The sequence below is a fragment of the Drosophila yakuba genome, chromosome 2R (assembly GCF_016746365.2).
Source record: "Drosophila yakuba strain Tai18E2 chromosome 2R, Prin_Dyak_Tai18E2_2.1, whole genome shotgun sequence".
NCBI lineage: Eukaryota > Metazoa > Arthropoda > Insecta > Diptera > Drosophilidae > Drosophila > Drosophila yakuba.
In genome coordinates, this window is record NC_052528.2 from 20406099 (window position 1) to 20417625 (window position 11527).

At 44.5% G+C, this 11527-nt stretch overlaps 1 protein-coding gene across 1 annotated transcript; it reads right to left on the minus strand.

Annotated features, from left to right (window-relative positions):
• Positions 1-5427: 5427 nt before the first annotated feature.
• LOC6531577 (SRSF protein kinase 1) lies at positions 5428-11406 on the minus strand. Its single transcript, XM_039373289.2, has 5 exons — positions 11252-11406; positions 10526-10673; positions 9653-10225; positions 7660-8556; positions 5428-7482 (listed from the first exon to the last, which is right to left on the minus strand). The coding sequence occupies exons 3-5, from the start codon at positions 10161-10163 to the stop codon at positions 6563-6565; spliced, it is 2328 nt and encodes a 775-aa protein (XP_039229223.1). The 5' UTR covers positions 10164-10225; positions 10526-10673; positions 11252-11406; the 3' UTR covers positions 5428-6562.
• Positions 11407-11527: the final 121 nt, after the last annotated feature.

Genomic DNA, 11527 nt, shown 5'->3' on the forward strand with positions numbered 1-11527 from the left:
ACTTTTTCGGTTTTCGAAAATAAAAAATTTGAAAAATTTTTGCATTTTTGATAAGGGCTACCATCATCAAAATTTGCGAAAATTGGCAAAAAATTACATTTTCCTTTTTTTAACACAGGTGGATAGGAAATTTTGTTACGAATTCAACGAGGTATGGCATTCCACGTTTGGACAACTATTTTCACTGCTATCGGAAAAAAACGGAATATTTTTTTATCAAAGAATTAAAAAACAAATATTTTGTAAAAAATCTGATATTTTCAATCGGCGTTTCGGCCGCACAGCTAAAATAAACACTGTTTTGTGCTGCTAATAAACATAGCTAACTATTTCTATCTCTTTAAAACATTTTAAAGTTTACCTATGAAAAATGATTTTTTTAAATTTTGTCACAATACTAATTACTATAATATTGGTTACGGCTTTTCTTATGCTAAAGAGATCTTTTTATAAATATACATATATTTGTGGTCCCAGTCATCTTTTGTCTGGGATAAATAAACACAACTACTAGCATAATTAGCATAGTTTATCCAAACACTTATTTGAGCGGAATTAGATCTGCTTTTGCCCTGCAAATTAAAGTCAATTTAGTGGGGATAACGATGATGGTTCGCCCAACAGAAACTTTAAACTGTTGACAGTCCGTTTGTTTAGGGCCACGAAGACGTCTTTGGCTTTTCCGCCTCTTTGTGGGGGAGAGTAAATATTGAGCTTCGAATGGCTGGTGATGGGTCAGTAGAACACTGGACTGTGCGGAATTGAAGTGGCATCTGATTGTGATGGGTTTCCTTTGCAGCACTTCAAGCTGTGTGTGTGTATTTGTCCGGACAGCAGAAATATAAATTTAATCAAGTGGCCATCGTTTATTTCCCTTTTGATTTCGACAAATTCAATTGACATTCGATTTTATTATCTCCGCTCCCCAGATCCCCAGATCCAATGCCGCACAATTACTACACGCTTTGTAAATGCATTTCATAAATTTATGATGCCAACAGATGACCATTTCCTCAAGGGATTGACGGGCATGCGAAATAAATACGATTCCGACCATTTTGTTGTTCGTTGTATGGGAAATATTTCATATATCATCGTTTCTCCTCCACATAGCACGGGTATCTCATTTTATATCTCATTTTGCCATTTTGCCATTTCAGCCTGGAATTTCTGTGGTATTTTCTGTTGGCTCAGGACCCTTTGAGGTTTGCCCAGTGTTTGTGGGGATGCTGTTTACCGCCTTGCACATAGATTTTAATTAAGTCCACTTTCTCAAATTTAATATTTACAGAGATGGTGTTAAGCATGAAAACTTTGCTCTATGCTGGGAGTTCTTCCCCAAAAACTCGGCCCTTTTTCCGCCCCCTCAAGTATAAAAGTACAAGTGGCAAGTAGCGCAAAGCTGTTTTCTTCTGCTGAAGAGGGGGCCAGTTACTTCACGTTTAAAGAAAGAAAGCCAAAGTACCACAAAACATTTTAAAGTCCAAATGAAAAGTGTTTTTCCAACTTAAGAGAGTCCACTTTAAAGAGAAAGTGTGCATTCTCTTGACATAAAAAGTTTCGGACTCAGTCCGAAATCAAATAGAAATTATTTGCGCGCCCACAAGTGGTTGCCTACTTAAAACACGAAAACTCAGGAATATTTCAGTGTTAGTGGCCTGTGGGACCCAAAGCAACAAACACATTTTTAAAAAGCTTAAAGTTCAATTAAAATTTAAATAAATGCATCTAAACAGCTTAAATATATACCGAAACTACGAAGAATTTTAAAAATTGTATTATCCATTTTATAATCAGTTTAAGATGAAAGGGGAATTTAAGGAAAACCAAAAGGTTAATCTCTCGCAACAGAAGGGTACACGGTTGACAAACTTACCCACATGAAACCAGTGCCTTAAGGAGAACACTGAGAGAACAAATGTACAATTTAATCAAAGTAGTGGTATTAGAGCATAGTATGGAATGAAGAGCATAGTTCAGAACCTTAGATTATCTACATACGATAAATAAGGAAGGCTAACTAAGAAATAGTATATTTCCATTACGTTCTGTAAATCCGAACAGCTTCTACAATGTGCCCAAATGGTAGATTTCGGTTGTATACAAATTTTCGAACTTGTCAATGATTATTTTGCGCTGTGTAGGCCCTTTGTGCCCACGCAGCCACCGTAGACACCGCAACTACAACAATGGGCAGCTTGACAGACAGCAGCGGGAAGGCGAAAGAGGGGTGTGGAGGGGTTAAGCCGGTGCGGGGTGAATCCGCTTTTGTTTATCTACTTTAAACTAACATCAGGCACTTTTGCCATCTAATCCTGACCAACCCGACAGCTACTTAATGTCATCAGTGTGCCACTCGCTGGCATTTTCAACAAGGACATTTGGAAGTGCACAACGATTCTGGAGGAGAATGGTTGATGGGGGATGGGATATGGAGGGAATCAGAGGTCGGAAACGCTAAACGCTTCCCATTGAGCTCAGATTCGTCGAGTGCAAATTGAATAATCGTTTGCGCTTCGCCGCATCTACAAAAAGGACCTCTTAAAAGTTCCATTTTGCCCCTATTTGTGCTCTTTGTGCTTGTGTGTGACAAATATCGATCATCAAGGCCGGCTGATGGACGACTAGGACACACAATTGTTTGGGTTTATTCTAATGCTCCGCAAAACTTCTGACCAAGTTGTCTGAAGAGTTTTCCTTCGGCGAGTTTCCTTTTGCATGGGTAAAACTTTTGCCGTCCCTCTTTTGTCAAGTTTGTCATTTGTTGGACATTTATAAGCAAATCCAGATTCGGGTGCGGGTGCGGATGCGGACTTAAATGTTGGGGTGAGGAAAAGGACCTGCTCCTGGACCATGGACAGCGGGTCTCGTTAGCATACGTACATTGAAAGCGGGCTTGGGTTTCCTTGAGCTCTGCCTGAGCTCTCGAGCAAATGAAATTGAATGCCCATCCCAAGGAGTTCAACTCAACTGTGAGAGCTTTGAAAAAAATTTGCCAGTTGAGTATTTAATTCATTTGGGAGTTGCTCGAGTGTTATTGGACTCCACTCACGGTTGGTCGGAATTCATGGATAAACAGTAGGAGGTGATTATCTATCGCTCAAAATGCTTTTTATTTGCCCAACGGTTATACTCAAATAACTTATAATAATGACTATTGATAATTATCGAAGATAAATAGCTAACTAAATTATACAACTCTGAATGCCATCGAGTTGCAGATTAGGTATATCCAAATGGAATGACTATATTAAATTAAGTGGCTTCATAAATTGATGCTGTTGTGCATTTATGTAGCTTATTAAATGCTTTGGCCTGCATACTTCATATAACCCCCATTTTTATTCGCACAGCGGGCCAAGTTGCATCGCAACTCCCTGCGCTTTCAACTTTGATCCCCAGCTTAAACGCAAAGCACTTTTCACTTAGCCAAAACTTTGGCCAACAAACAATAAACCAAATACCAGAGACTATGTGCGCGCTGAGCTCTTCGAATTTGTCTTAGATCAATTCCCTTCCCGGCAGCTCCAGAGTTTGCAAAGGCAATGCAAACAGCGCGGATTTAACTTTCGCCGGATGCCATTGAGACTTCAAGGAGCCATGGGCGCTGGCGTCTCTTCCGCTCAAGATGAAATAAGGCAGGTGAAATAGCCACACGAGGCAACCGAGTCCCAAAGACCCAAATATGTGCATAGCATTTACCAAGTGGCCAATGGCCATCGGACATTCAGTCGGGGGCACGTGTGGATAAAATTCAATTTCGAGCCATTGACAAACAAACGTGATGAATACTCGTACCTGGGGACTGGGGATATAACATGGAATTAATGCGAGCCCATCGAAGGTCAGCCTGCCTCTTAGACCATGCATTGAGGACTTCAAAGCTTTTGTGTATTTTATGTGGCCATAAATCGCCAGGATAGTCGTGCCTTCTGTCCCAATCCTTTGCTCGTCCTGGCGGAAATTAATGGCCAAGTGATAGATAGATACTCCGCTGGTTGCGCACACACTGCGGACAATGACCATAAAAAAGAAAGAGTGTCGATTGTTTTCCAATTTGTGTAATTTGTTGTTTATTTTGTTTATAACTACATCAATAAATTATGTATCGTATCGTATAATTCATAATTATACTCTTTGAAAGCGTGAGAACATACTGGAATTGCAATTCGGCAGCTGGGTTCCTGATTCTGGTTATTCAATTATTCATTTATCATTTAAAAGTGGTCATCCGTGCTGGGTTTCTGTCCCCCAGGATTTTCCACCAGTGATACCAAGTTTAGTACATAGCTTCGTTCGGAAGTCTGGGCGATTTTCAAAGAGTATATGCATAAGTATTTTTTTATATCGAAACATCGGCCAGCCGAAGATTATTGAATTTTCATTAATGTTATGATTAACTTGATGATGACAACGTCGAAGATCGATTTTTTGGGCTACTACTTAGAACCGCCTCATTCATTCTTTAATTCTCCTTGATCCTGGACACATTTAGTTTCATTTTAGATTGATATATGCATGCTAGCTGGCTAGGCTGCTGTCTAGTTACAATAATGTCAGCTCGAGTTACCATAATATTCATATCTAGTTCTTTAACTTCTTAGTTCGCGCAGCGTAAATTGTGTTTGCAATAGCTTTCTCAGATTGGCTGTGGTACTGGGTTTCGAATTGTTTTGTGGTTTTAAGTTAGCTTGTTGGGTGCGTGTGGTAATTGTGGTGCATTGTGTGGTGCGGAGAACCGAATTAATAAGGCCACTTATCCATATATATGTGTGTACGTTTCCGTAATAGTCATTAGTCAGTTATGCACACATCCCCTGCCCGGCCCACCACTTATCGCGTTTCTGATATTCCCTCACTTTTGCCTTGCGTTTCTATCCTGAAAAAATCGCTCTAACTCCTAGCCATAACTAAAGTGGCCTCTAGGTGTTTTTGCTTGTGTTAAGAGTGGTCAAGAAGAATCCCATAAATTTTGTGTGGCTCTAGTACTGATAAAGTGCCAAATTTGGTGTGTCTGTGTCTTGAACATTTATCTATTTGATAAAGCTGCAATTATTTTGCGCTTGCGCTACTATTTAATGTTGAACAATACGATTTGTTTGTGGCGGCTACTTTAATTGTATTTATACGCTTATTAGTTCCGATTAAGGGTAAGGATTTGTTTCACTTGTGGTTGTTGGTAGTGCATTCGCTTTCCTATTTCAGGTTACGTTTTTAATAGTTACTAATGCCATTTTAAATTGTTCATGTCGATCACTAAGCCGAGGATAAACTAATTAACTACGTTCTCATTATTGTTATGTTCAGCTCAAGTTTCTGCATCCATGTACATATACATATGGTTAAAAAAATCCAGATGCGCTGCCTCTCAAGTCCATCGAATCGATGATGGCGCGAGTGAGACACCCATCGATGCAACGACTCCACTTCATTTAACTATATATGTGTATTTGCCGATTCGCCTCTTAGGTAAATGTACAGTAACAGATATATGCCTATATATGCTAATGCTTTACTATCGCTCTCTTATGCGTCGCTTGAAATAAAATGAATAATGGGATCGAGCACTTTCGACCCTATGTACAGGATTCGTGGGGAAGTGTTCGTGTAGGCGGTAATACAATATTATAATTTCATATGTAGCAACAAAAATAGTCTAATTGTCGATGTAAAACACAGGAAATAAATTAAGCGCTGGCGTGTGTAAAACTAAATCGAATGGTAATTCATTAACATTAAACGTTACTCGAGTTAGCTGGAGCACGGAGATTAGCGACTGCTAGTTGGTTGGTTGGCTGGCTGGCTGGGTGCTGATGCTTTAGTGGTTGCTGAAGTAAAAGTTGTTGTTGCGTATGTTGCCACGGGTTCGCCAGCGGATGCAGCTGAGCAGGGCCACGCGGGCTGCACGCAGCAGGATCTGGCCGTAGGCACAGCAGGCGCAGATGCGCCTCACCCGCTCGGCCAGGTTGCGACGACGACAGCGTCGGGCGGGACGATGCCAGCGGGGCAAGTCCTGCCGGCGACGCCGTCACTTGCGGCGTTGGAACACACGACGGAGTGCCTTGCGCCAGAAAAAGCGCTGCGATTTGTTCTTGGTGTGTGTCTGCGGCTCTTCTATTTGAGCAAGCGCCACATCAAAGTCCTCAACCAAGTCCAAATCCTCTTCGGGAGCGAGGCGACGACGTGTAGGTGTGGCTGGCGCTGTGCGGGCCGTGCTAGTCGAATTGGAGGCGTGGGGCTGTGGAGTGGGTGGTGCTGAGGCTGTGGTTACAAAGGGTGCAACCAGATAAGGACGGGCCTTCAGCGCCGCCATTGCTGCCGCCGATGTGGAAGCTATTGATGAGATGGAAGCCAAAGTAGCCACCGATGCCGAAGATTCTATATAGCCCACGCCAAGTTCTCCATCTGCTGTTACTGCCGGTGATCCACCTTTTAGTGCTGCTGCTGCTGCTGCTGCTCTTGCTCTTGTTCCTTTTCCTGCTCCGGCACCTGCTCCGGCTCCCCCTCCATCTGCTGTTGCTGGCTGGGTGGCACGCAGCCAACAACCAGGTTGCATCGTATCTTATCTAAGCCACGGGTGCTGCAGACATTCCGCGGCGGTGGCTCGCTTGTCCGAATCGAACTCGAGCATGGGCTTAAGGAACGAAGCGAATGACGCCGCCTCACTTTCCGACCACTCGTACTTCTCCAGAAGAACGTCCATTAGGCCCCAGGGCTTCAGGCCAGAGATATTTCGTAGCTCGCCGTTACGGTTAAACGACTGTTGCGAATAATTGCCGCGCAACAGAATCGAGCGCGGTATGGGACCCAGCAGCTCGATGATGTGGGCCAGATGGTCCTCGTCGCGGGAGTAAGTATCGCCGGAGTGTGGCTCAAACAGATAGTCACCGGTGGCCAGTTCGAACACCATACATGCAGTGCTCCAGATATCCGCCGACGTGCAGTAGCCCGCACCGAGAATCACCTCTAACGACCGATATTGGCGCGTTTGAATGTCCTCGGTGAAGTGGCGATCCACCCAACAAGCGTTGCCCAGATCGGCGATCTTTACGTAGACGCTGCACTCCTCCAACGCCGGATCCCGTCTAGCCTTGTGCTTTGTTTGCGGTGGGGGAGGAGGTGTTGGCAGCATGGGCTTCGAATACGGCCCATTCGTGGCCGAGGATGAGTTCTCCACGGAGCCGCTTGAGATTTTCGAATCGCTGTTCGAGTTAGGCTTAGAATTAGAGTTGTTGTTGTTCAGCTGCTGATTGGATGACTGCTGCTGCTTTTCCAATTGTTTCTCCTGCTTGGGTCGCAATGGCATTTTTTTGCCGTTTGATTGTCCTTTCAAAGTGCCGCTTGAATTGGTGTTGGAGTTACTATTGGTAACGCTACTACTGCCATTTGTCTGGTTACTCTTGAGAGCACTGCTGCTCTCGCCGCTGCTCGTAGAGTTTTCCAGTTGTTGCGGCTGTTGCGCTTGTGATTGGTTAGATTTGTCTAAGAAAGAAATGATTTAATTTGCATTAGAAAATATTTAAAGGTAAATTGAAAAACAATAGAAAGAGTGCAGCAAGAACTAAATGTGCAATAAATACTATGAATTAATAAAAACTCCTTCGCGATGTTAAAAGTTCGGCTCATAGCGATTTCCGTAAGGTATCGTTCTTAACTTACTTTTGTTCTTCCTTTTCTTCTTCTTTTTGGCTTTATCAGCGCCCTCAGTCAGCGGTTCCTGCTCCTGTGCCTGTTCACTTTGCTCCAGGGGCGCCTTGCGCTCCTCGCTCTGCTTACGTGGTGGCTGCCCAGCGGCCACGTGCACGTTGTCCTGCGTAGAATTCGCATCAAAGTACTCCTCAACATCGGAGATTGCAGCATCGCCGTTCTGCACCTCATTAGGATTGATGGTCCCTTGACCACCAGCCTGCTCCAAGTAGTCTCTCTGCTTCTTGAATAGCTCCATGCGCTTCTTGGCCTTCTTCTTAAGCTTCTTCTTTCGGTTCTTGCTCATTTTTCCAGTGATAGGTGGCTCGCGGTACTCCTTGGGCGCCTGGCTCACCAATGAGGGGTACATCTTTGAGTTCATGCAATACAACTGGGTGGCTTCAGTGGCCAGTGAGCGCACATGAGGCTCGTCCACGCACAGGAGGACATTCTCGGGCTTTATGTCCGTGTGGATGATCTGGCAGCACGTGTGAAGATAGTCAAGACCCTCCAGCACCTGGCGGGTAATCGTTTTGACGTTGGCCAGTGGGATCCCGCGGTAGTTGGACTTGCGGATGAGTTTTAGTAGATTGTCACCAAGCACTTCGAACACCATGCAAATATGGGTGCCATTAACGCCGGTGATCTTAAAGTCGTCCAGCATCTGGACGGTCTTGTGTCGGCGTGGATTCGACGGATCGGTCTCGCGCACCGTCCTGAGTATCTGTATCTCGTCCCTTGCCGTCTCCGCAAAGTGGGGTGCCGACTTGACAATTTTAATTGCCACATAGCTCTTCTCCTGAAGATCCCAGCACAGCCAAACAGTAGAGAAGTGGCCCCAGCCCAATTTTCGGATGACGTGGTAGCGACCTGCAGAACAAAAATTGCATTAATCTGGTGCTCTTCTCGACAAGAGCAAGGGGCAAAGTTCAACGGTTTGGGGAAAGCAACACAGAACCACTTAGGAAAATGAAATCACAAATGTTCGCTTCGGATGGCAATAAATCCATTTTAATCGCATCACTGTCACATCACGACTGACCCAGCGACTAGCCGAACGCGAGAGCTGCTCTGCGCTTAAATTCAATTAAAATCCGTCAGCGAATGCAGTTGAGTGCGTTTTCGCGGGGTTACTTCAATGATACAGCCCAACGGCCTGAAAGGGATGGAATGACAGAGCTGGTGACGGAGTTCTTATGACACTTGGCCAAGTAACCGTAGGCTGACTTACATGTGTTCCTCAACAGATTATGTTTTGTTGATTCACAGTTGCAGTTTACACAAGTTCAGTTTGCCTCAAAATGTATTAAGAAGCTCAAAATGTATTATACTCTCTTGAACTAAAAGAATATTAAATCATATTCTATCATATCTATCTCCTATCAAACATACTTCTTACTTCCTTGCAATGCTATAGACCTAGTAAGATTCTATTAATAATCATTTTATTTTATAAATCTGCTTGGATTGCAATGATGACCGTTGTCATAGCACAATCTGCTAGCTTAGTAGAGCCTGGTTGGCCGTTATCAGGCCTCATTCCCTTATCGCCAAGCGATTGCTCAGATTTCTTTCGCCAAAAGCTGCAGAGCCTGCGAATGGATTGGGAAAGTGGCAATCTGACAGCTGGCGTTGTAAAATGGGTGGAGACGACATGCAAGCAAGGGGTGGAGTTACGGACTTATGTTGGCGACAACGTTTGGAGGAGACAGCCGCCCCCCAAATGGGTTACTGTTGCTATTGTTGTCGTCGCCACAACACGAGGTTCCTCCCCATCTTTCTCACCGAAAAAACAACCCTTGCCCAAAAGGGGATAGAGGTCTGAAAAACCACCCGCTGTGCGTTCGATTTATCTGTGCTGTGCTTGCCTCTGGCAACCTGTTGTTGTTGCTGCCTCTGCGGAGGGGCTGGTGGTTTTTTGGGTCGGAAAATGCCAATATATGGGGGGTGCTAACAGGTGCCTTACTTTGAAACAGGTCACCGATGTTCACGGGGTGGTAGCCACCCTTGCAGTAGTCCTCCTTAAGCTCCTGCTCATCGTTGTCGCTGTACACCTCGGATTCATAGGACTCATTGGAGCTGCTCCGTGGCGGCTGCTGCAGCTGCTCCTTCTTTGTACCGGACTTCGACTTGGCCTGCGCTTTGGATGGCTGATATTGATCGGGAGTGCCTGCTGATCCTCCGCTGGATGTGGAGGCCGTAGCAGTTGCAGTGACCTTGCTAAATGCGGCCGAAACGGGCGCATTCAAATGGCTATTATTAGCATTATCCGGTGCTTGCAAGTTGTCGCTGCTCGGATTCGGTTCCGGATTGGGATCGGGATTGGGGTTGGAACTGGGGTTGGGATTCGGGTTCTGGCCGGAATTCGACTGCTCCTGTGGGTTAGTGCCATTCTGCTTGCCCCGCTTCCTGTTCTTATGGCGCTTCTTCTTCGCCTGAATGGCCAAAACACGACGGTTGACGTCAGCCTTGTTCATTTCGCTGCTGTTGGTCGCTTCTATTTTACTATGTTACCCTTTATTTCCGCCAGGTGTAACAGCTGTTGTGTGTGGCGATTTGGAAGAGAAGAGGAGAGAAGACGAGTGGTTAGGGGAGGCTTGATAAAAAACTAAGTAATGCGGCGGAGAAGTAGAGAACTGACAACGTGCACAAATCTCAATAAGGCAATGTTCGAGGTTCGGTTCACGCTTCTCTCGCTGTTTTTCTTGCTTTTGTTGTTTTCTCTGCCCTGTTTTTTGATGTTCACTTTTCTGGTCTGTTATTAGCACTGTTGCAGCTCAAACAGCAGCTACTTAGCGGCTGAAAAATGTAGAAACATCAGGTAATCAGGTCTACTTGCCTCGGGCTCCCAATTATAACGGCTGCTGTGTCGATTTCTGCACAAAATTAGCACAAAAAATCTTCGCTAAACGCCAAATCCCAAAAACTCGATTCCAGTGTGACCGCAGCGCTAACGTCACAAAATACCATCGGACTCTGGAAAAAGACTGTGCGCAAATCTGAAATTAGTGGTTGCCAATAGCATCTTATTGGCACTAACTTAACTAAAACACAGATTGAATTAAAATAACAAGAGCTTGGTAAAACGATTATTTTAACTTGACTATTCGCTCTCTTAATGTGAAACAGCATACCTTGATGAGGACGCATGTACATAAATTTCTTTCTGAATAAGTTTTAACTTTTTAAGACGAAATCTAACCGAACTACCAAAAACCGTTACAAGTTGTAAAATATGTAATAGAATAGGTCGTACGAATTAAAAAAAAAATAGACCAGCGTTCAAAAGTTCATTATTTTTATAATTATTACAACTTTTAATAGCTAGAAATAGCTGAAAAGTAGCCAAGACCAGCAGCACTTGGAATAGCATGGACACAAACCATCAAGAGCACTAACAACTACGTAACGTAAGCGCATCGCTTTAGGTTTCCCCTATCTCCCTCGCACGCTCAGCAACCTAGTGCGGCCTCACTTGCACCAACTAGTACTCGACCCGCTTGGAAATTTTACTCAGCGTTTGCTTTGCAAAAGGCTCCCGAAAATGCAGATACCACCGACTTACCTGGCTTCGCAAGTGAGTGCGGACTAGGCCAATAGCATCTCGATTCGCCGGCGTTGCGCAGCAGCCGCAAATGCAGCTGAAACGAGCAAAAAACACGCGCACAACGGAAAATCCGCAAGTGGAAAAAACTGCTACGGAAAAATCAACTCTGCCCTCGACAGTGCTGCAAATCGACGGCGTTGAACAGCTGAGCGGTTAGTGTTGAATCGTACACTCGAATACGGCCACTTGCAACACTACTGGCGTTTTGGCGCAATTTTAGGTTTTGGAGGGAAA